This window comes from Nyctibius grandis, chromosome 8 (assembly GCF_013368605.1).
Source record: "Nyctibius grandis isolate bNycGra1 chromosome 8, bNycGra1.pri, whole genome shotgun sequence".
Taxonomy (NCBI): Eukaryota; Metazoa; Chordata; class Aves; order Nyctibiiformes; family Nyctibiidae; genus Nyctibius; species Nyctibius grandis.
Window position 1 is genome coordinate 28,478,522 of NC_090665.1, and position 25,859 is coordinate 28,504,380.

Consider the following 25,859-nt stretch of genomic DNA (forward strand, 5'->3'; position numbering starts at 1 on the left):
CATGTTGTCTTTTCAGACAACAATAGTTGGGAACAATAGGCTGGCAGTCATTCAATATGTGCTAAGAAAAAAACTGTGCCCCTCGAAGGCTGGGCTGAGTCAGCCTAAAGCTGCTATGATCTAAATTACTAGGTAGACTCAGGAACAAGGTTCAAGCAGCAGACACATCCATGTCTTCAACCTTTGATGTTTCTTGACCTTTGAGTAGCCTTTGTATTTCGTATTTTTATGTGTAACACCAGTGTTTAGGTCATACAGTTCTTCATTTGTTTGCACCTGAGCTGACTAGAAAACATTCTCATTGTTTTTATGCAGAACTATGAGGGAAAAAAGAAAGAGCAAGCAGAGTGTATTACTTGATTATTACAATAGTAATAAGCAATTTTAGTAAACATTCCTTACACTAAAGTGTAACAAATAACATAGCCTAGAAAATATTAAATAAAGAATGATGTATTTAGGATCAAATGCTGAAAAATCTGCAGTGCCTCTACGGCATCAAGTGACTTATTCAGCATTTATTACTAATATAAGTGGAAGCAGAACTTACCTGCTGGTCTAATAACCTTTCTAGGCAGCACAGTTCCAGGTTACACCAGAAATATTTAAAGCAAGAACCACATGCTGAGATGTCACCTGCCTGCTTCACAACCAGAACACACAGCAACAACTACTTCCCACCTGGGAAGACTAAACTTTATGCCTTTCACTGAATTGAGAGACTCCCAAATTTTGTGAATTGAATTTTGGCACATACAGTTGTGTGTTGGTAGCAGCAAGTATTTTTCTTCTTAAATATATTGCTAAAAAAATCAAATGCATAAAATAAAACAATCACTTTTGAATTTATTTTTCGTGTGAAAACTTTCTGGAAGGTTCTATCAGCATCTGAATGCAAGGGAGCAGCATCCTGAGCTAGAAGAGGCATAGGGTGAGTGGCCAGCATGTGCTTCCCCTCAAAATAATAGTTTCTACTTCCTGGCTTGCCCCACCCTTGCTATTTTAGTCACCAAACTTTTCTCAGGCAAGGGCTGTCTGTCATATGGTGGTAGAAGAAGATCTTGATCTTTTCTGGCACTCTGCCCTGAGTGATTTGTGTGTAAAAATTGGCATTTGTTCAATAAAACAGTTTGCAGTTCACATTACAGAACTTCACAGCTGCTACGTGGTCAGCCACAGGGGAACTCTAAGCAAGTGCTGTTTTTTATGACAGTCATAGCGCGATGGGGAAAAGTTGATCCTAATAACAATCCTGACACACGGACCTAGAAAGTCATACCTCAGATGATGGCATACAAAAGCCTTACTCTTTCCACTCTGCTGTGGGTTCTTTTCACCTTCTGAAGTTTTCCTGCATCTGGACTTCAGTCAGTTTCTCAATAGGAATGCATAGTCTTACAATTATTTTGGAAAATATTTAAGCCTAGAAACGTTTTCTCCATAGAGTTCAGGTGAGTTTATATACAAAGGGGTTGTTCCCTAATGCCTCAAAATACTAAAATACATTTCTACCTTGTACAAATTTACATAATAGAGCTCAATATTAATGGCAATATTAACAACATACCTAAATCTCTCTGAGGTCATTACACAGTAATTTGCACTTCTATAAAAGTAGCATTCCTACACGGAATTTTGAGAGGAACAGTTTATATTTTGTTTCAGTCTATCACTTTATTAAATGAAACAAATATATTAATTAAAATCATATAAAATGTAATTTTTTTCCTCTGAGTGACAGGCATAAGAGCCTTCAAAGAGACTTCAAAGACTTCTTCGAGCACAAATCCAAACTTGTTACTTCCAAGTCAATTACAAACTCTGGAATACAAACCTGTAACCTGCTTCTTAAATATTTGTATTCAATGATTGTTTGCAAATGTTTTGTATTTAGAAATATTTAGAAATAAGTTCATTGGAAGAGTACACTATTTTAGGCATAAATATAGCAAAGATGATCTGTATTATAAATTCTGGACAGTGAAATTAGAATTCAGTATAGCACTTCTATTTCCAATTTAAATTTAGGAATTCATTAGTTATTTGTTAATGCTTAAGTAATCTCACCATCAGACTAAGCAACTCTCCAACACTAAGTCAGAAACAGAATAAATACTCTGTTGAGGATAACTTGAACTATAAGATTCCTGTAACTCTAAAAAGTGTAAATTAATGCTATAACACAACTGTTCAAAGTGGAGCAGTTTGCAGTGGCATGGATATTTCATTGTTGGCTTTTTGTTTTTAATTTGGAACAATGCTGTGCATCACCTTAAAGAAATGACTGTCTGAATACAGCAGGGGCACCCTCCCACCCCCCAGTATCACTACCATCTCAACATTTTGTCTCCTCTTTTTCAGCCACAGAACAAGAGATGCTGTCAAATAGTATCAAGAAACAACTTTTCTCCATTAACACTACTGAGACAGTAAGACTGGTAACATTTTGACATTGTAGTTAAGAGGAAATTTCAAAACAAATCCAAGATTACATTTTTTTTTCCTTGCAGTGATTTAGTAGGACACTGAAAGGCTATTCTCATCTCACACATAGTAACAACTTATGCCAAACTCCAGTAAGACTATATTTCTGAAAAGGAGACACAATTGAACCTTGACAAACTCACTGATTCTCAAACAGTCATCAACCTGCCCATCTTAAGACATATTTCAATGGCTTATTTGGAATAACTGAACTTAAATATTTTATATGGTTTTAGGTTAATTTAACATTACTCATAATTGTCCTTTAGTAACCTTTAGCGTAGTGTACAGCAAAAATCAGAGATGTTAGGTTCTGACAGTCACATTCTGAGCAATATTTTTATGGCTGTTTATGACATTAAACCACAAACAGCTGCCAGAAATCCTCATCACCTGTACAAAGGGGAAAAACACACTCCTGCACTTCATCTATTACAGTTCCCAGTTCTGTGTTAGCATATGCACACTTTCACTGGCAGGAGGTGCTAGGAACGGGAGCACGAACTTCCAGCACACCTGTGGGCAGAAAACTGCAACAAGGGAATAGTTGTCAGTGTCCTGGAAGTCTGCTGGTATATAGGTGGTCATTTTTAATCTGCCTCAGGCAGCAAAAAAATTTTGCCAGGGCTCTCGCAGCACCTTCCTAAATGAGAAGTTCACTGAATTTAATGTGATCTTGAAATATGAATATTAAATAAAGGGGATGCAAGGGAAACACCACCCTTGCATGGATATGTAATCACCTGAGGCTTTCAGTGCTGCTTAGAGGAATTATATATAGTATTTGAACACAGGCTCTTTCCAAAGCCTCGTTCACTCTGGGGATACTAAATGTTCAGTGCTCCTTGAATTTTATTTCTAAACTGTTTTATTATCAAGAACTGGCACACAGACCATTTGTTTGTGCCTTAAAACCAGTAGCCTGGGAGAAACTGGGGAAAACAAAGGAGGAAGGACTTCACCTCCCCAGTTCAGGTCATCTTCCTGAATGGTTTTTGATGTGCATATAGAAATGAAAGAGAAGAAATTTTATGACTAAGGCTAGTTTGGGTGTAGTTTTTCAGGCATAGGAGTGGGGAGGAGATCATAAACCAAAAAAAACAAAGCAAAACCCAAACCCAGATACTTTAAATATATTTATCCACTCACCTGATTAACATGTGGAGTAATCACACAGTCTTCCTTTAGTTGCTCAAGATGACTGATAAGGAAGTTGCTTACACCAATTGATCTACACAAACCTAATGAGAAACAGAACAAGTTTTGTGACAATCCTAACTATTTGGGAGGATGACTTGAAAAATATCACTTTCAAGAGACAAAATGATTGTACACATCATTTCTGTATAGCAAAATACTGCAAAGAAACACAGAAAACCAGCACTGAAATTTAGTTTGACAGTATTATCTGAAAGCGTGGTTCCGTCACAGTCGCACTAGGAAATCGTTTTATAATCTAAACACACTGGAAACTCCCCAGTGTATAAAAACTCCAGGCTAAATTCTGGGAAAGGCTAATGTAGTATAAGCAAAGAACAATTGGACTCCACCAGAATGAAAAGAAGGAAATGGTGTTCTGAGCAGCCTGCCAAAACTAAGAAAAGTGGAACATTTGCAGAAGACTAATAAGGTGTGAGCAACACAACACAAGAACATGCAGCCCAAATGAACTATGTAGCACTGCTTATATTTTGTTATGTAATGTTACGTAAAACTCAGTATAAAAACTTTAATTAACCAAGCAGTATCTAACAAGAACCAAGAAGTTTAAAAATGTAGCTAGGTTTCTCAGCTCCTGTTGATATGCAAATAAAGTTAAATGGCACATAGGTGATACGAAGGTTATTTTTAAAATAAGCCTTAAGTGTGCATGCATGTATATAAATTAAGTGCTGCCAGTCCTGAAATCAGATGTCTTCCTTCAAACCTCAGATACGATAAAGCGCAGCTCCCAATACTGGCCTGCCACCACACCTCAACCCTGACTCATCTTTGACAGTTTGGTCCTTATTCACAGCTAATAGGGGAACCAACTGTGGTCAGGCTAGTACTGGTCTCCTTAGGCTGGGGATTCTGTGGACTATGAATCACACTAATTTCTTCAGTATGTGAACTTTGTCTTGATTGACTTGATCTGCATTTCAATCTGTAACTCTGCAGATGAAAGTCTGTCTCAAGGTGTGTGAACACAGAAGTCCAGTCACTGTCGTTAATCCAGTATTTGTGCTGGCCAATATAACGTATATGCATGTGCTTATCTATATACATACATACAAATATCTACAGCGAAAAACAAAGGAATGAACCCAAAAGTTATACTGTTCTTTTTTCAGAAATAAAGAAGTCATTGAGCAATTTCAGCCATTTTATGTCAAACGAATGATTTCTGGACTGAAATTGCGCTAATTCCACAGTTAGAATTGCCACTGTCTTGAGGTCAGCAAGGAACTATGTGGAGCTGCCTTGATTTGAATCTGGAATACAGACACATAAAAAGAACTTATTAATGCAACAGATATATGTGAATACATTAAAAAGAACATTTTCACTTGAAGCAAAAGCTAAACGAAAATGTTGGAGAAAAATTTACTAACCGAGTACTTTATTCCTAAAATGGATACGTTTTATGTATAAAAAAATAACTCGCAAGTAGACTATAAATTGGCATACAAAAATATAAGCTATAAGATTACAAAGTATCTTGAATTTTCAGTTAGATTTACCTGGACAAAGCAAAGAAATTAAATTTTTCTAGTCTTCTATGAAATTCTGTAAGTGAAGTTACAGTTTATTGCTAATTATTATAAACAGATTGTTAAAGCCCTGAAAAAAATCAGTTTTGCATTAGAAAAGCCACTAACCATATAAATGGAGGCAATTTGACTGCTATGTTGCTTTCACATATTTTAGCAGCACAAGCAGGTAAGATGCACAGCCAGCAAAACCTGCACACATACTATCACTTTTTAATATGGTTTCCTTTGTAGATATATAAATGGAGAAAAAAATACATTAGCAACTAAAATGCTAGGCAGCTTTCCCTTAGAGGAGTTATCATTGTTCAAGATGTATAACATAATTAGGTTATAACCTGCACTACAGTGATTTGCATAATTTGTAAGTAATCTGCCAGAAGGAGCAAAACCTGAGCTTTTGACTTCTACTGACAAACAACTCTGGAGTGTCAACACTAATAAATCATTATGCCAAAGAAGTCAGAAACACACTTGCAGTTTTAACACAATGGTAAACCAAAATATTATACTCTATTGTCGAAAGCTAAGTGGTTACAAAAAACATGCTGTTATTGCCCTTGAAGAATAAAGCTTTTATTTCAGGCTGAAATAAAACAAAACTCAATCACATACATGAAAGATGAAAGGGCTTGTTAAACTTATCCACTTCCACAGAAAGCTTCAATTTTTTCCCCACCTACAGTATACTTCTCATAGGAGACTTTGAAGTCTGCTCCATAGTCCCATTGCATTCACTGGTAATTTGTTGTTAGATTTCCCATCAAGAAATTACAGGTCAGTTACATTTTGTCTTAAAAGTCATCTGAGTCGCTCCTACTAAAATCAATATTACGGCATTCCTGTGTTTAGAGTGATGTTGCACAGAGAAAGCTGAATTAAAAATTGCCAAGAAAGTAAACATTTCCACAGACAATAGAGAAACAATAATTAGAATTTCAGTGTTTTTGTGGAACCAGCATTTTCCTAACGCTTTTTTTTTTTTCCAGGGAATACAATTAAAACATTTAATTTTCATTAAATACATATATTTAGTTTTGGTAAAGTTAGAACCCTTCATTTCAACTTCATTACTTTGTTTTTAGTTACAGTCTAATACATGAAAGTTAAAGTGTTTTGACTTTTGTATCAAATTGCAATATAAAATACAAAAAATATGAAAAAAATTGCACAGCCTGACTGCATTAAAAATCTTATTTCAATGCATGCTGGAAACATGAATTCAAAACACTGGAATTTCTTGAAAAATAGAGAATCTAAATTTCAATGAACAATCAATGGATTCGACTCTAGAGCACTGCTTCCATCTGCTTGATGGAAGATTAACAGAGTTGCTCTGCATTGTCCAAATCTGGGAAAGACTGCCTTAAAGCAGGAGATTATACAGAATTATTTCCACATTTACATCTGCTGGATTATATCCTAAGAATGAGGAACAAGAAAATGAAGGTCTGGTTAGCTCCTGGGCCTTATCCGACAGATCAACACTTGTGACTACGTATATCAAACAAGATCCATGAAATGATCACATCAGCTGTAGAAATAAAAAAAAAATACATATTGAGAAACTTGCATAAAAGAATCGTGACTCATTGCCTTGAAACAACTGGGGGGGGGCACATTTCCTTATATTTCCTCTCTCACAGAGCTCTGACAGAGGTAGGTCCCCAGAGTTTGTACCACAGGTCTTGAAAAGGGGGAAAGAAAAGGCATTTATTTTCAATTTAATGCCTGTTTAGTGTGCTTAAAAATCCCATTTCAGACAATTCAGGCACCAGTCACATCTTAGCTGTTGTGATAGCAGGTGGTTTTAAAATCTATACTTCTTTTTAACTTAACCAGTTTAACTAGTTCTGAAGTTCAGGTCTTCTGAGATCAAAGTTTGCAATGTGCTCACTGCAATCCCTCTAGAAAGTACACTTTTAAAATATACATTTATACTGCCTTATCTACAAAGTCACAGAGCTTTGACTCAGGGAGAGAAAGCATCCTCCTTATCTGCTCGAGGAAATGAGTGGTTTGGCCCCTATGAAGCAGATTTTGAGAAAGTGCCGCGTGCAATAAACAGAGTTTGCAATTCCCTATTAGCTCTCAGAGTTTACTGAGCCTTTGCCCTATTCCTTGCGACTCTGACTTCACAGGCTCAAAGGAAAACTTGGCAATTGTGCTTCTTTTATGCATGCTAAAAACTGACTGACCACAATGGTGGAACAGAAATTTTCATCCAGCTTTGAAAAACTATCATGAAACTCTGAAAGACACATTAGAAAACATATTGGCAAAATAATGGTTGATTATAATGGGAAAAAAATAGTATTTTTTCTATTCTACACAGAAAAATCTTGGCCTCCACTACATTGGTAATTTCACCACACTGTATTACTCCCAGCTGCTGCGAAGCAATACATCATGCTATTGGACTGGTTTGCAATGTCATTGCGTATTAAGCTTAAAGCATTTTTTATGGCAACCTAGAGAATGATTGGGTATTTTTTCCTTTACTTGGTATAATACCAAATTATACAAAGTTTGATGGGCACTGTTAGTCTTGCAACAAAAAAGCATAAATATACTGTCTTGGCACCACAACATTGTTTTAGTACAATAGTGAGCCTTATCTCTCTCTAGCACTACTATGGACTTTTATCAAACTTCTGAATACCCTCTGGAATATTAAATGTACAAAGTTCAGCTCAAAAAGGTTTTTTTAAAAATGACAAAACTGGATGCTGGGTTTGTGGAGCCCATTCTCCCCCTCCCTGCTGCTCTACATGAGTCAGAGCAAGGGAGAATTCCCACGTCCAGTGAACAGAGACCATTCTGTTGCATCTTCTATTCAAGCCACCGACTAAAAACACAAATGGATCCACTTTTCACAAGAGGTCAACTGCAGTAACTGTATCTTTATTAAAGGAGGTTACCCAGGTTGGAAAGGTCCACATTCTCTCTGATACGCATGCTAAGAACTTCTCTGTGGGTAAATGGTATTACTCAGAAACCATACAAGATTTGATTTCAGCACAGCTTGCTAAATCAAAGCTGTACACCGAGTGTGCCCCACATGCACATTGCAAGCCAAAGCCTTGATAAATAAAGCATATGACTCTTAGAACCAATAAGGAATTAAGTTATAAATCTATGAAATAACACTTGTTCCCATTTCACAGACTAAAAAACATAGACACCAAAATTTTGGCTAAGTGTCCTGCCTGAGACACACAGGAAGACTGTGGCAAAATTGAAAACACAAAAAGCATGCTTCCTCCCCTGAAGGATTTCTTTTTATCCTATTCATTACCACAGTATAGCTGCTTATCTGCCTTAAAATTACTTTCCTGCTACTACAATTCCATGATCATTACTCCTGCTACAGATGACCTGTGAATCACGATAAACTGTGAGGACAACGGGAGAGGAGGCATGAGTAGAAGTCAAATTGTCATCTTCTGTGACGGAAAACTCATTATAAACGTTCAGTTTACACAACTGTTAAATGGCTAACTAAATAGCATAATGCAGCAACACTAGCTTGATGTATTCTGTCTCTTTGACCCTGGCTGCTCATCCTCACTACTTCAATGCAACACTATCTTAGTTATTTTGACATATTTTTTTCTTGAGTTGACATTACAAACCAGATCAGATTAGAAAAAAAAAAAAAAAAAAAATATCACCAAAAAGGCTGTTTGGTTGTTTTCAAAACTGAATCAATTCCCTTGTACTCTTACAGATTTTCCCTTGTCTTATGCCAGTTTTAAGCATGTAGAATCATACTGTGAATAGAACACAGGTTCAAAAAAAAGGCTGAAAATACATTTTTATATATAGAACATTCTGCAGCTGCTCACAAACAGCTGGGCAATGAAAACTGCAAAAGCAACATGGTACAGAATCAATCCCACTATACCTTAAGTCAATATTGCCACCACACGCTATGTTGTGACAGTGTGATCAAAATTATCACTAAGTGCTTAAAGGCTATTAGAATATGTACCCTTAAAACTAGCACTTTGAAAGTATTATGGAGAGCACATAGTTAGACTCTAAATAGTTTGTCCCCCCTGTAACTATGATGGCACAGTTTCCTGAACTGGGCTTCCATATCAGAGGGGATAATGATTCCCAACTGGTACAAGTAACAGCAACCTGACTGATGTCAGTAAAGCAATACTGATTTACTAGAGCTAGGAATCTAGGGCTTAAATTCAACATAGGCAAAACAGATAAGTGATGCCTTCTCCCCAAATCACGTAGAGTATTTATTGAGACAAAAAGTTGTTTCGGACAAGGATTTTCCTTTGAAATGTATTTCAGCATTGCCTTCTTCCCAAAAGCTCTTGTGTCCACACTGGGACCTCTAGGCACTTCTGTGTGGGTACACAAATGTGTACATTTGCTTTCAGTCAGCGAAGCAAAGCTTTATCTAAGTTTTTGACAAAAGGATTCACTTGCTAGTAGAAAAAGCACAAACCATACACTGCAATAGATCATGAAACAAAGAAGTCTGATGGCTTATTTTTACACTTAGAATTACCCTTAAAATTTTAAAAAAAAAAAAAAAAAAAAAGAAAATAAAAGAGCAAAACATAACAAACGAGGACAGACATTCAGGCAAGTTTAGATTTGTTCCCACCTTTACATCCGCACCAAAATGGTTTATTCTATGGCAATTTCTTATTCTTAAATAAGATACTGCACATTATGAAGACTTCTTTATGATCTTTGACATAAATATGTGTAGTAATTTTTTTTGCATACGTCTTTTATTGCTATCTTATCTGATCAACAGGGTGTGGTGCAACCAACATCCTCACCAACTGCAACCACCTTCAACCCATGAAAACACACCTCTAAACTGTGTTTCTGATAATAACACGCCCATGAGACATCTTCATCTGCACAGAGAGAATACTATAGACAATGTGAAAAAGTTGTGTTGCTAGGAAAATTACTTACTTGCTTTTACTTATTAAAACTTTAGTGCAACTTATATACACATGTTCGCATATGACTTCTACCAACAAACGCTCTTGAGACAAACATTTTGTGGAGCTGTAACACAATGCTTGTGAATTGTCAGCTGTTCATCTTTTGACAATATAAGCATAGATTTAAAGTAATTTTTCAGTAGAATAAAAGCAGAATATGTCATCTAGGAAAGGATGTACCAGAAATTTGTGACACCTACACAAAAACTATTTGGTTTACTGAATCCTCACTCATACTTTGAAGAACTGATAGAAATAACACATCAAGGAATTTCTGAGGCAAGTGTGTTTCATGTAAGCATAATCTACACTGCTTACACTAAAAAGATAAGCAAAAAATTTTACTCTTAGTAAAATGGCACTGAGTTCCAGTGGGATCTGAACCCAGAACAACTACCACGTTACTAGTCTTGCCAACTTCAGGCAAAAACTGGCTGGAGGCCCTCATTCTTCCCAGCATTTTTAGATGGAGGGACAAGTAATCATGTGCATATGTGTATGAAAAGCTTGCCGAGATGATGGGCCAGCCACAATGCCAAAATCAAGGTCATTAAAGACACTGCATATGGAAAGGGTCATTTTGCTAGGAACAGACCAATTACCAGTGAGCGTATATAATGACTACTCATGATGTCAAAGCAGCTTGCCACACTGCTTTCATCTGCCAGCAGACAAATGCCTATACAAGAATGTTGCAGCTGTCAAGGGAATATTTGACTCAATGTATGTATCTTGGAATGGGTTCTGTAGGCAGTCTGGCCTCTGTCCTGAGGTATTGGAGAGGATAATTCCACAAAATGACAATGTACGAAACCACAAAAATTCAAACCATAGCCTTCATATTACAAAAATCCTAGTTGATTTCAGCTGTTACAACAGAAAGAACAAGTTATTATACACAAATGTCTCACTGACCAAAATTAAGAATTTTTTCTCCCTTTTCTCTCAGCACTGTTTATCCCATAACTCTTTAAAGGAAAACATGTATGCAGGCTGTTGAGCAAATACACACGTCTAGAATTCTCTGCCTCTCAGCACGGCAGTACAGATAGGGACTTCTTTACTCTGACTGCGACCTCAAGACAGATGCACATAGAGCAATGGAGTCACCCGGCTCCTGTGAAACAGCTCTAATCAAACTGGAGCAGATTAACAAGTCACAGAAGATTAAAAAAAAAAAAAAATGCTACATTCTCAGGCGTAACAACATTTAAAGAAACTAATTCTTGAAACTCTAAGGTTGTCCTCAGCCAGTAGAAATTGGTTTAACAGTAAGATCTTTCCTGCTATGAATAAAGAGCTATTTATCAGCTTGGTCTATCAGAAGTTACCCAGCATTTTTAAATGGGAGTTTTTAGTACAGGTAGTGATTTTATCCTATACTGTCAGGTACACACTACATTTCTAAAAACAGTAAACAGAATAATAATTATCCTCCCCTATTCATTTGTTCCTAATTCCTAACATAAGAAAGCTGCAATGACTGATCAGTGGAAATTGCTGCAGTTCCTTAGGAGCTTTTCCAGTAGAAAATCTTCTGATCACTTGGGCTGACTACCAAGACCAGGTGCAGAACTCTGATCCCTGAGCTACCATAAGAGATGGCACAGTTCCCTCTGGAAGCATGGCTGTGCCTAAATGCGTGTAAATCCCAGGGTCTGAAGACTTACGGAAACAGACTGTAAGACAAAATAGAAGTCTCTGCACTGAATCCTTTCTTAACCAGCTTGTGAATGTCTCATGAATCAAGCAGTGTTATAATTCATGAATATGAGGAATAAGCATTCTAATATACTTTCAGTATGATTTGGGGAAATGTACATACAATTTATAAGATTTGGTTCATGTTACGGGATGATACAATAGCTATAGGCTTACACACCACTGTAAATATATATCTACCTTTGTGGACCAGGGCTGCATGACATTTTTCCCTGGAAAGATATTAAGGGGAACCAGCAAATTCAATGACTGGCTTCTTTCGTATTCCTACAATAGGAATACTAAAAAAGCAAACTAAAAGTATAACCTTGCCTTGTTTGCAGGGAAGAGAGAACAGGTTAAAGAGGGAAAGATGCCAGCAGGACTTTTAATGGACCCTAAGAAACATACTGAAGGATTTACCCAGGAGAAAATAAAAGATGAACATGTTTATCCAAAGACTCTGTAGCTCAAGGGCAAACCAGAAAGACACAGGACCATGTTCCAGACACAACCCAGAGGGATTAAAGCACCTGAAATGGATAAAACTTTCAAGGTGTGTGATTTTAACATAAATAATAAATGTATTATGTCATACTGTTACAGTGTAGGACAATAGTGGCCTCAGAATCCCTACAAGTGTTTTTGGGTACGCTCTCATATCTGTCATGGTCTCCCTCACGAAAAATCTCAAGAAAAATGCACAGGATTCTGCGAAATTGTTTTTAAACTGAAGTGAGATCTTGAGATAGCTGCTCAGTTGCATTAGGCAGTTGAACAGTGGATTCAAGCACAAGGGTGAGTGTGCTAAAATACAAATTTTTCAAGTGTGTTCCTGAGACCTCAGCCTTGGGGCAGTAATCAGATCCTCTTTAGTTTCCAAAGATATAAAGCACACTGGATCCAAGGAATGCAGCCCAAAACTTCAGTATGGTAAGTAATCAACTGGAGAGGGTGACCAGATCCCTAACAAATACTATTCAGATTCTCATTTTAAATTGTTCGTGTTTCTAGTTCAAATCATATCATGGGAAGAGATTCTTCTGAAAAATGTTAACCTCAAATTCCTTTTGATGAAATACAAAAACAGTATAGTGGTAAGCCGCAGTGGGGATTTTTCAGTGATAGCAAAGGATCTCTCTCATCACCTGAATCTATTATTTTCTATTTATGAGAATATTCTGATGTTACAGCTCAATTCCAAACGTTCATTAAGAGTATATATAGGAAGCACTACTAAGCAGTCAAGGATTAAGAAACAGTAAACTTAGGGAGGCCCACACATCTCAGTGAATGCACATCTGCCAGTTTACACACCAATTTCATTGACACACGCTGCATTCAAATAACAATAAACCTGCTACTTCTTCTACAGCCAGAGGTACTTAAGAGTTTACTAAAATAAGAATCCTTATAATCTGAGGAGTTTAGTTTAGCTTTTTATGCAAGTTTTCTGCTCCCTAAAATATTTATTTGACAAAATATTTTATTTGACAAATAATTCAGATTTTTTTTTAACCTGTCACACAGAGTTTTTATAATCTGGGGCAGAGTCTTATTAATAGGGCATGCTGACCCGGACAGGGGCACACACCCACCACCTCTGGTCTCTCCTCAGTTAGCTGAGTGAGAAGATACTTCAGGCCAGAAGCCCTGCAAGTTGTGCTACTGCAGCCCTGTGTCTCAGCTGCTATGTGCTAGCTCTCAGATGAACCTGATTGAATCTATCTTTGTAGACATGACCCAAAAAAAAAAATTCTCTCAAAGCTATAAATGTAGATGCAGTTGGGATTTTTCTTGCATCAACTTGTGACCAATCTAACACTTAACACAGTCTTAAAAAAATCTGCATTAAAGACTTTTACAGGCTTGGGTACTAACAGTCTATTTACCCTCCTCCTAGGGCAATTGACAATAACAGTAAAAAAGATTATTAATAATTTACATTATTTTAAAATGTCGCTCGCCCCAGGGAAGTGAAATTTTGCAGAATAAATATTAACCTGGAATTAAACTGAAGTTGAAATACTGAGATTTTCAAATATCTGCACTCAAATGATCTGTGAACACAGACAAAGTGATTAAAGAAAATCTTCTTAACTTCAACCAGACCAAAGACTTAGATCAATATTGAGATCTTTTAACCATCTTTTAAGTCTCTTGCAGATAGATATGCATTATCAGTCCCATAACAGAAGCCAATTTTTTTCCATGGAGATCAGTGTTTATTCCTACTGCACTTTCAGAAACTCTTCAGTGTGGACACAGCTAGTTGCTAAACCCACCAGCAAGTTGAATAATTTCAATGTTTCCTTAGTGAATTGACTGCAGAAGCATATTATTGGTTTAAATGGTCAATCCTTAAATGTGAAGCTTTTAGTTTCTACTAATCTTTTTTTTCCAGAATAAACATTTCCTAAAAAAACAAAGAAAAAAAAGTAACAGGATTGCAAACAGGAACCAATGACTACCTGAACCAATGTGAAGTTCAGAGAAGACAATTCACCTGTTTAGTATATAACTTACATTTTTTTTTCCCCAATAAATGAAGATTATTTTTTTCCTCAAGTAAGAATTTTGACCAAATCCTATATTCAATTAATACCAAGGCTAGCACGTTGCTCACATAACACATAGCAAATCACATAAAGATATGCAGCAAGGTTTAATCTTCAGTGGAAAGTCTAGTGGTTAACCACGCAAACAAATTATTTAACATTTTCCTCGGGAATCATTGCATTTCCATCTCCAGAGTGGTTAACGTTTGTGTATCATTTCAGTAACACATGGTAATGGTCAGGACATCCAGAGTCTGTATCCCTTAAAGCAAAAATGTGGAGGTTAACATTCTAAGGCACTTGATTCAACCAGACTAATAAATTTTCCTTCCCCTGTAGATGATCTAACTGAGGTAATTTAAACAACCAGAGCTGGAAAACTTACGCTCAGATAAATGAATGATGAGTTTACAGAATGCTTAAATTCAGAAAAAGACTGAGGGTAGCAACATGCAAATCAACAAAGCTGTCAAAGAAGTGCAATTGCAAGAAAAATAAATATGACACGGGATGTCTGTAAAGAGGTATCACGCAGAGGACAAAAAATAAAAGTAATTTTTCCTCTGCCTATGAGGCCAGTGATGGTATTTCCAGTGTCTTACTGGAAGGCCACTGAACAGCTCACAGTCTTTCCCATTAGGAAGATATGGAGAGAAAGAAAGTTGTGTAAGACCGGAAAGATCACAAACACACAAGCAAAAGCACAATAAAGCTAAGAGGATAGGAATAATAACAGAAAATAACAATACAACCTTTTTGTCGCAAATTAGGATGGCAGAGCTAGGCACAAATGACATACACTAACTTAAATACTCATCAGAAAAAAACTTCTCAGTGGAAAGATGAAGTACCATGTCAAGTAATCCATCTTTGGACTTAAAAGTCATTGATGCTTTGAAATATTAGGTCAGTGTACTGTTTCTTTAAAAACTGCATGTTGTAATCCCTTACGTGGCAGAAAACACTTTTTGCAACTTCCCTTATGCTTAATATAAAAAGCAAGAACAAAAGATGTATCAAAGATAATTTACTTCTGTGTTTCCAGAGGCAGACCAAAAGTAACTGAAGGGTTGAAGTGTAAGAGAACCGGTTTATTTATTGCTGATAAAACTGGTAGTGGCACACAGCCTGTAATTGCCTTTGTACAAGTCTCCTGCTACAATCACTATTTCAGTAACTCTGGATTAGCAGATAGACTCTTAATCCAAGAATTGTTCTCCCTGTCCGTGGAACTTCTCTGAAGCTGTAAACAGGGTGGTCCACATTGCCCAAGAACTGCATGACAGGATCTTTTCTTACAATACTATTTCTAATAATACTGCATTATTATTATTAATAATAATAATAGTTCAGGAGCAAAATCCTCCTCTTAAATCTACATGATAAATTTTGATTGGGGCAGTCTACTCTTCCTATTGCTATGAACACAAACTGAAGTTTGCAGTGCACCAAAAAAATCAAACTGACAGTTATTAGAACTTGAGAGAATAGCTCCCTTCTTTATTTTTTTTTTTCCCCAAAAAGTAAGTACCAAAGCATCTGCAGTTGAAAATTTGTTCCTCATCTAGCCATTTTTTGTTCACCTTTTCTAAAAAACAGATGGATCTCTAAAGTACCACAACATACGATAAATTGGAAAATGGCATCATACAATTAAAAACAAATCCAAAGGAAGTAAAACTTAGCATGATTTATACTTAAAACAGAAGAGGCTACTACAAAGATGTTCTATAGTGGCATATACATTTCAACATAATCCGTAGATTTCCTCAAGAAAGTATGCACACCATCATTAATCTCATGGGCAGAATTTGGCAATATTTTATTTACAAGCAACGCAAAGCTCTCTTACTTAACTTACCAAAATGCTAACGCTGCAATTTCCAAAGAGATTCACATAACTCAGACATCCAAATTTAACTGAGATATGAGCATCCAGTTCAAATTAAGTTTTTGAACATCTCTCACTATGAACTCCCCAAATCCCAAAATGCACTAATTCCTTCTGCCAAGATAGGTTTTCATTATTATATCACCTTTCTCATAGAGCTCCTCCATCGCTCTCCAGGTTTCAGCTCGGACCTCTCGATTGGTTTTACCTGGAACCTGTGCATCAGGCCAGTGTATTAAATAAAGATCTAAAAAAGAAACAGAACCAGACTACTCATTAAAGTGCCCAAAGCATAGCAAACTACGTGAAACAGCATTTTCCCTCCATAATGGTCCCTAACATATTATCATCAAAACAGTTACAATTACCACTCAGTGATCATTACTGTATACATCCGTTTAGTTTCAATAAACAAAATCTACAACATTTCATTAACAAATAAAGGTAGCAGAAGTTGCACATGTGCCACAGGGTTAAGTCACTGTAATCAGAATTTCATGGTCACATATGCACTTAATAAACTTTCAACACGTAACAAGCCCCCATTTAAATCAAAGGGATTTCAGTCACTGGAATTGAGACTGGACTACTGCTGAAGTGCTACAAGTTTTTCAGTTTATGGAAGATAAATATGTCTGGCAGTTCTATAGATATTTTATGCAACCTGAGCAGTGGGTCTGTTTTTTTCCTTTCTAAAGAATACTTTTGAGCAACCTGGTCTAGAGGAAAGGTGTCCCTGCCTGTGGCAGGTGGAACTAGATGATCTTTAAGGTCCCTTCCAACCCAAACCATTCTATGATTCCATTTATGAATTTCTGTTGAAAATTACAGCACGTTCTTTCATGCAGGTTTTTTTGCTATAATTTTGTGTCAGCATTTGTGATTTTTTTAAAGCATTTTTAAAAATATTATTTTAAGGGAACAACATTATGCTTTACTACATTTTATGAAATGTTAGCGCATTTTCAAACACAATTAAGGTTTACTGCTGATGAAATTATCCAAGCTGCTACTGAAACTGGCTGTCTCAGGAAAGCATTTTTTTTTCTGTGTTGTCTCCATGCAAGAAAAGACTATCCTTCTACTGAAAAAGGAAGCATTTCCAACATAAATTAAAAATGAGAAATTTACATGTATTGGACTCAGAGTTCCAAATCAGATTACCTAAATTTCAAAAATGTTAGGATCTGTAACTCCTTTGTAAGTTTGTAAATTACAATTACATTTCTATTGAAATTCTAACTGCAGATTAAACAGGTAACTGCAGGCATCCCAATCAAAGAGGTGTTGGTCTTTGCCACACACATTAGTCTGAGACAAAACAGGAAAAGGAAATAAATGCATGACTGAGATGTGCATCATTGTCTTTGTGCTTTATAATATTTCTTGTTTGGCAGTTCAAATGTAGAGTTAAGAAATAAAAAAATAGACTCATTTGCAATGAGCAGAGTTTTTTGTTCTTTGAATGCATCACATCATTTATTTACAGCACCTCCTTCTGAAAACACAGATCCTTTGCCATAATTTTTTTAATTCACATTTAAGGACTGCACTAATGATTACTATACCACTGGCTGCTATATTAGCTTTCCACCTCTATAAATACAAATTCAACCTCGATTTAAGAGAAAAAGGTAACTTGAAATTCACTATAATACACCAGTTCACATTTGGGTACATCATTGCAACACTGTTAAAGAGAATATTTTGCTTACACTAAGAATCTAATTAGAACAGTACAGAATTTTGTACAGTAAGACACATTACAGATGTATCAAGGAAAGAATTATTTTGGGTGTATCACAGAAATTATGAGCTAAATTTGCACTTTCTGATATCAACAACCCATTAGACTTTTAAACACAGTTGTTCAGACAAGCAAATATCACTCATATAATGATTTGCAGTATCTGGATTTATGCCACTTTTAAAGAGAAAGCTGCTCATTCTTTGCCCTTATGTACATAAAATCCACTCCCAATTTAGAAAAGAATAAAAAACTACATGCAGTTGTGTTCATCACTGATCTGTGAATAATTACTTCTTCTCTAATTGCTCTGAAGAAAGAAGTTATTATTAAGAATAAATACCAATATATGGTATTAGAATAAATACCAATTTCTGTGACATTTAAGTGAAAACTAATATTAGGATATTGATTAAAGCATTTGGTAAGGTTATGTTCAAAACTCAGAACTACTCTAACTCCGTTGTCAATAAAACCTCATTTAAAATTTCCACTGACTTACATTAGATGCAATCCCAAGGATTAGCATTAGGAATTGCTAATATCAAGTGTTCATTTTAATCCAAAAGTATGTATGCCACTGGAGGTACTTACTGCATAGACAGCCATGTTTAAATTAAAACTTTTTTGCTTGTATAAAGCAAACATCATATATAAGTAGGTGTAAGTTTACCTCACGTAAAAATGGAAGAATTACACATCTTTAATTGCTGCTTGTTATTTTCTCCAAATCAGACTAAGAACTGCTTAACTATGCAGAAACATGTCATATAGCACAAATAAAAAATAATCATTAACTTCAGCAGAATTTCACCAAAAGCTACTTTTCCAAAAGCCTGAATATTCAGTTAGACATTACAGTTTGCAAATGTTCACAGAAATAGCTACACCATGGATTTCCACATACAAAGATGCTTTGTGCTCAGCCCAAGAAATTAATTTGATAACTGAAATATCTCTGGCCTTGGATATTTAAAAAAATACAGTACATCACCCTTCCCTGTATTAGTGTCTGAGATCTCTTCAATGCAAACATGATCAGCTGTTGGTCCCTTATTTTAGAAAGGTGATGTTATCAGGTATATGATGTCCATATCACCCCATTATGTTTATTTTAATTTAGGCTTTTTGTTGAAATAAAAATTACTTCACGGTTATACACATTTAGGGCTAAGACAGCATCTGTTGGATCACAAAGTGCAGTCCTCCTGACTGCAAGAGGTGTTCACAGAAGATGTGGGGCAAAGGTACCTTATCTCAGAGACGAAGGAATACAATGTGCCTTGCAATGGGGTACATAAATGGAGCTGCCACTCTATTTACATAAACTAAGCATAGTTCATTTTAAATTAGGATCTGCTTATTTCTACTTCATCTGTTAGAAAACTTTCCATAATACCTGTAAGCCAATAAAAACAGTAAGCACCTCACAAACCAAGGTCTAAAATTTCATCTTCATTTGTACACACATTCACACCTACACCCACACACTTTCTTTTGCTCAAAATATTTCCCCTCCTGGGGGATTACATGAACACAAACACTCTTATTTTCATTTTGGAGGCAAGAAATTAGTTTTAAATTATTTATCAAAATAGCTGAAGGTTCCATTAATCAAGAAATGCGTAACTTCGCCACTGGAGGTTTTTAAGAACAGACTACATTTTTATCAGTTGAGAACAATGTTGTTGTGCCTTGTAGTGTGGGATAGATTAATCAATACTTTGAAACATCTTCTAAAATAAAAAACAACGAATGATTCACAGTATCAGGATGCACTTGAGAAAGAAGAAGAAAAACCCAAACATTCACACTCAAATTTCGTATTTACCAACTTTTTATAGCATCCTTTACAGACAATCAAGCTGTAGTCAGTGTACAGTGGTGAGGGCCTGACGTTCATTCAAATGTCAAAACAGTGCTGCAGGAAACCTAAAATTAACATGTGAACTGCTTTCACACAGACATTTGAAATAGAGTAGTTTGTTGCTTCTTAGTGGCTGCAGCACCTACAACCAACACAGTTCTTGACTCAAAAATATAGGGACATTTTACGCATTTAGAAGCCAACAGCATGTTGTCATGGAAATAGAAGTTTGCAATTCTATTCATATTCCTAATACAATATTAAAAAAAAAAAGGGTCAAAACTCACTATAACAAACTTAGTTTTGAAGAACAAGCCCTGGCTCCAAAACTATATTTTTTCAATGTTTAGCACAGTTATCTTAATGCAATGATTATATTTTCCCTGCTTTTCTCAATTGTCACTGCACTTAGTATGTACATGATGTATTCTTCTCTCCCGCCCAGCCTTTTTTTTGTTGCTGTTTTTTATTCTATTGGAACAAGGATCAATGTCAAGTAACTTCCAAAGCGTTCTGAATTCATACACAATCTGAACTGGGTATATCATCATCATTCATGTGATTCATCTATTACACTGAATATGCTGATAGAACATTTGTCCAACTCCAGCTGGGAATTTGTGATAGGTTAAATTTGCCTGAACACAACACACTGGAACAGTCAAAAGGAAAATAAAATTGTTTATGAGTTCTGTAACCCACAAATCACATTCAAGAAGTTGTTACTTTGGAGGTTTGATCCAAATCCCAAGGAATGTATTCTGCTACTGCCAAACCTGTAAGATTTGCTGCCATTTCATATTGGTTTACTGTGACTGCTAGTTGATGACCACAGTTAGAAAATGCAAGGAGTGGAGCATCTGTTACAACCACTGCCCACAAATAATACAGTTTTCCAGCTTCTCATGGATATATAATCTACTGATTCAAATAAAAGACCTGGAACACTGCTCTCCTAATACCATTTGCCCAAAAAGCGTTCATCGAAAAGGTTTCATAACAGTATTTTACATGGAACACTTCTTCTCTTAAAAATCTGTGACTGCTTTTGCCAGTTCATCTGTTTCAACAGCTGGCATTCTATATACTGCTAATGCACAGATTTATCAATTCCTGTTAGATTATTTCCCAAGTCTCTAATTCAGTCTGCATGGATGGACTATGCAGCCCATAAGAATCCTCAAGAAAATGAACAGGACCCTCCCGAGAACAGAAGGGCTTAGTTGCACATTTAGCTGCCAGGGGTCCTACAGCTTTTTCTTTTTTGCAGTCTTCTGAAAGGCTAACTTTCCCTCCAACATAAATGTCTAACTTCACAGATATATTATTTAGGATCTTTCAGTTTTCTACAGGAACCATGGATCTTCACGGAAATGCTGCGAACTACCACATATTTGGTTAATATCGTATAATGAAATCAGGAAATTCTGATTTAGGTACATGAAATGTGTGTTTATTTCACATTTCTATTTCACAGAAAAACTTCCAGCTTTAACACATGCTTGTAACTGAGGAATTTACTTCCCTAAATAAGCTTGGACACAAATTGCCCTGTTATTACCAGATCTTTTCTTGTCATGGATTTCATGTCCTCTCTATGGTATAGACTGGCCAGCAGAAAAGGGACATAAAATGCAGGTATGAATGAAAAAAATGCTAGGATATCTAAGCTTAGTTCTACAAGTTTACACCCATAGTTTCAAACCAATCTTCTGCATTCCAGTTACTTCTGTTAAACTTGTGATAACCCTCAAAATTTCCAACAAAAAGCTCTTACTCTAAGCATCCTTGAAACATTTGAAAAGTTCATGTTTCAAGATATTGCCACTTTTTGCTTAAAAATCCTTCCAATAGCACCTTCCAGCTAAGTGCTTTCAGACAGGAGGTACAGGACTCCCTAAAGCATGATGCTTTCTACAAACCCCATGAAACACACCATGTATTGTACCTCCTCTAAGAGTCTACTTCACCAGCATGTATAGCACTAAACATAGAACTCAACCTTCCCCTCTTTCACACAAGTGCAGATCATATTGTGTTTAACAAAAACGGTCTGTGGAGTTGACTCAACAGAGATTAAACTCAAGTAGCCAAAACTGTTACTCCACTTGCCATCCCATCCTTCTTGCAGAGGTCACCATCCTCACCGACAGATGACTGAATTGCATGTGAAGTATTTCCTAAGCCATCACAGTTCACAAATCGTCAAGTTAAAGCAAGCTGAAGCCTACATTGATTTAGGTCACTATGTCAGACTAAGTGGCGGTTCAGGAAGAGCTTTATAAATTTTTCAGACATCTCCAAATCAGTGGAAGAAAGGTGAGGAAGGAGGAAAGATGGGGGAGGGTATAAAAAAAGAAAAATAAAGGAAAAAAAAACTGTCATGGAGGCAAATTGCACAGGCAGTTGTAATACTCCTTAATTTGTCTTAGTAATATGAGCAAAAGAAGTCTCAGAGCTGAACATATCTGACAAACTGAAGCTCCGTTTATGCCAGTCCAAGGATTCACTCACATGGTGACAGTTATTTGTGCATTTCTTGCTCTCAGATATTTTTTTTCCTCATTTCACATATTCCTGCTTAGCAGCAATATGTAAACTGAGTATTTGTGTGAGCAACTACTTTAATCAGTCTACTACCTGAGAAAATAAAAGCAAATTACAGTACTAAAAGGAATCACCAAAAATGATTTCCTGGAAGTGAGTCACGTTTTCCTCTCATCGACATTCAGCACCAGTGCCATAGCAAGCAGAAGAAAAAAGAAAGCAAACACAAAACATAATAAGCAGAAAGCAGAGAGAAGGAAACATTATTTCTTAATTTAGAGGAGAAAGTCAAGGCTTGAATCGTTGTTTATGAAAATCTCCTTGCAGTGATCTGTATTTGCATGGAACAGAGAAAAGGAGATTTTAATTCATTCTGCATTATTCTGTACCTGTGCAGGAAGTTAAGGGATACATTTCCAGAAAGAATGGAGCCAAAGATGTGCATACAAATATCTCAAGTCTTTAACACATTCAGGGGTTTTTCCCTTCATCTTACTAAGTACCCAAGCAAAAAGCCAGTATATACAGCACACAGCTGCCATGAATATTATATACCATTAATTATGTGAAAACTCTACTTCTCAAAAGCTGTTCACTTCCTCATTAAAGTTTATTTATTGGTAACAGGGGGACAGGGTGAGGAAAGTGAAGAAAAATGAGGGCTTTTAGGACACTGACAGATAATGTCTAATGGTTACGTCAATTATTCCTTGATTTTCAGCATAAACACTATCTCCACTAGTGTCATTATTTTAGATTATTACTTTAAATACATCTTCCTCTACCTCCACTTTCTTTTTATTGCTCCAGCTAGGGAAGAAGAAGAAAAAGCATTTTTAAAATATCATGTTTATTTTTATCAGGTACCTCCTCTCCTATGACCTGTTGCAAAGAACTAATTGGCGTCATTATTGCAGCTCTTTGCCTAAAAAAGGAGTGACACTACCACATGTTTGATTATGAGAAGTTCATGATCAGGGTAAGTTTAAAAATGCATAAGTCTAACTCAGTGTTAGTCAGATTTAGTCTTCTAAAGTCTGTAGATATTTCCAACATTTTCCCCAAAGTATATTGCATCAGACAGACCAAACCAAAGGGAGTTATTCAGAATTTTTAAAAGTTAATAGACCTACAAAGTAAGTTTTAGAAAAGACTCCCATTCCTTGAGATTTAACAGACCACAGAAGAAATTAGGCATTTTTGTCACCCTGTTACCAATAAATTATTGTAAAGTTCATGAATGCTTGTTTCATAGGTTCTGGGTGTTTTTAGCAAAATATATAAAACTCATGTACTGGTTCCTCAGATCAATTTAACAATGAAATGTACCTTTATAAAACATATCTTGATCTGTTTTAAAACATTTGCAACAAGGAAAAAGTCTGTACTTTCAATTATATGCACATGAACTTCCTAGAGAACAAACAGAACAAGAAATCTGCAAACGTGTAAATAAAGGCAGAATTTGGTTTCTGTGATCTATCTACATAGTTTTTTTCAGAAATTCATTCATCTTTGCAAATACACACACGGAAGGTGTAATAAATGAGCTATATGTAAAGATTCATACCAAGATATTCAACACCAAGTCTTTCGCATGACTCCAAGCAGGCTTTTTTTGTGTTTTCATAGCCATAATCACTATGCCACAGTTTGGTAGTTATCCAGAGGTCCTCTCGCTTCACACCACTCTCTTTGATGGCTTTTTGGAGAAGAGATTCACAGCCATATCTTTTTGCTGTGTCAATATGACGAATGCCACAGTTTTGTAATGCATGGACCACAGCATCATGGGAATAGCCACCTTGATGGGAAGTACCTAAACAAACAAAATCAGAAGGGAATTGTCAGCAGTGAATGATGAGGGACATATTTTATCATTCTTTTAATTTTTGTTTTTCTTTTTTTTTGTATATTGTCACAGAACCTTCTTATTCAATTTTCATTTCCTAATAGTAAAGAAATGGGAACTGTCAGATCTCTAGGCTGAGAAAATACATAAAGTGCTAGAATGTTGACGCTGATCAGAAATAACTCCACCAAAATCAGGTATCAACAGCATTTAACTGTAAAGAAGAGATTTCAGAAGTCAGGCTGAAGACCATCAAAGAGAAAACACAGACTCTATGGAAAATTAGTATATGGGACTTAATTTTCATATAGGAGCACATTTACAGATGAAAATATTAACAATAAGAAATAAAATATAACTTAAAAAGCAATTTACTTTGCAGAAAGTATCTTGAAATCTTTATTCTGTTGAACTTCTGGTAGCTTTAAATTATTATTGCATTGTACAACCCCAGACCGGGCCATACGGCAGGTGCAGTTTCACATAATGCCAAGCTCAGCAGTAACCAAAACAATGGAATCCTACACAAGTGACAGAAAAGGCATACAGGGAGTTTCAGTAACAAAGTACTGTAACTCTCATTGTGCAGGTATTCACTGGACATGTGTTTTGCATGTCAAGGGGACGGAAGGAGGAGGAGACTCAGCAGGAAAAGCAACCAGCAGGAGGACTGTCAGATAAAGAACTGATTGAGAGCAAGGAGGATGATGTTTCTACTTAACCTTTCCTGTTAGTTGTTCTTCCTGCCATGAGCCCCTCACCCATTCACCCTCACTGACACACTTCCCACAAACAGTATTTTCTATGGTTTGTTGGAGGAAATGCTCAGTCAGTTCCAGTCAGCTACCAAAGCCACCTTCTAAGATGATGATTAGTACTTAAAGGCCCTAGTGCTATAAACAATAGTCTGCACGCAAATGGCTATGTCACTAACTTCAGAAGGGCCCAGTGCAGTTGTAACAGTCAACAGCAGTAGGGCCTTCAGCCACTGCTGAATCTAAATAAGGACTCCAGGTCAAAGAATAATATAAAGTGAAGTTTGTATCTGCTGTTAACTTTCTCTTTCCTTCCAAACATATTTATTTCTACATCAAACACCATCTACATGTTATGAAATTAACAAATGTATATGGCCACCCAGACTGTCAGAAAAAGGAAACAAGTGAAAACACACAGTTACCTTAGATTCATCCTTAGAACCTCCCATACCTGAACTGGAGAGAGAACGCCCACGGGAGTCTGCATGACTTTCTCACACACGTCGTAACAACACACGCAAGAACAAGAACTTACAGAAGTCCTACTTGCATGTAAGGCAAGACAGGTTCTCCTAAATGCTTATCATTTTTGTTCATTCCTAATCTTAGAAGGAAAGCCAGTGATACCTCTGTAACCTTGCTCAACACTTCAAGTCATTTAAAATAAGATATAATACGGTCTGATATCACACACGTACACCTGAGGATCATGA

The 25,859-nt window shown here is 36.2% G+C and overlaps 1 protein-coding gene across 4 annotated transcripts in view; it reads right to left on the reverse strand.

The window, feature by feature from the left end:
• The window catches only part of LOC137666627 (uncharacterized oxidoreductase ZK1290.5-like), a 49,958-nt gene that overhangs the window by 10,615 nt on the left and 13,484 nt on the right, over positions 1–25,859 (reverse strand). For 3 of the 4 annotated variants that reach the window (XM_068406752.1, XM_068406754.1, XM_068406753.1), the window contains exons 2-4: positions 24,107–24,355; positions 16,521–16,622; positions 3,634–3,725 (exon numbers count right to left, since the gene is read on the reverse strand). In XM_068406752.1, coding sequence (XP_068262853.1) covers positions 3,634–3,725; positions 16,521–16,622; positions 24,107–24,355 — 443 coding nt within the window. The remainder of the gene's footprint in view (positions 1–3,633; positions 3,726–16,520; positions 16,623–24,106; positions 24,356–25,859) is intronic. The other variant, XM_068406755.1, reaches the window with a different exon arrangement.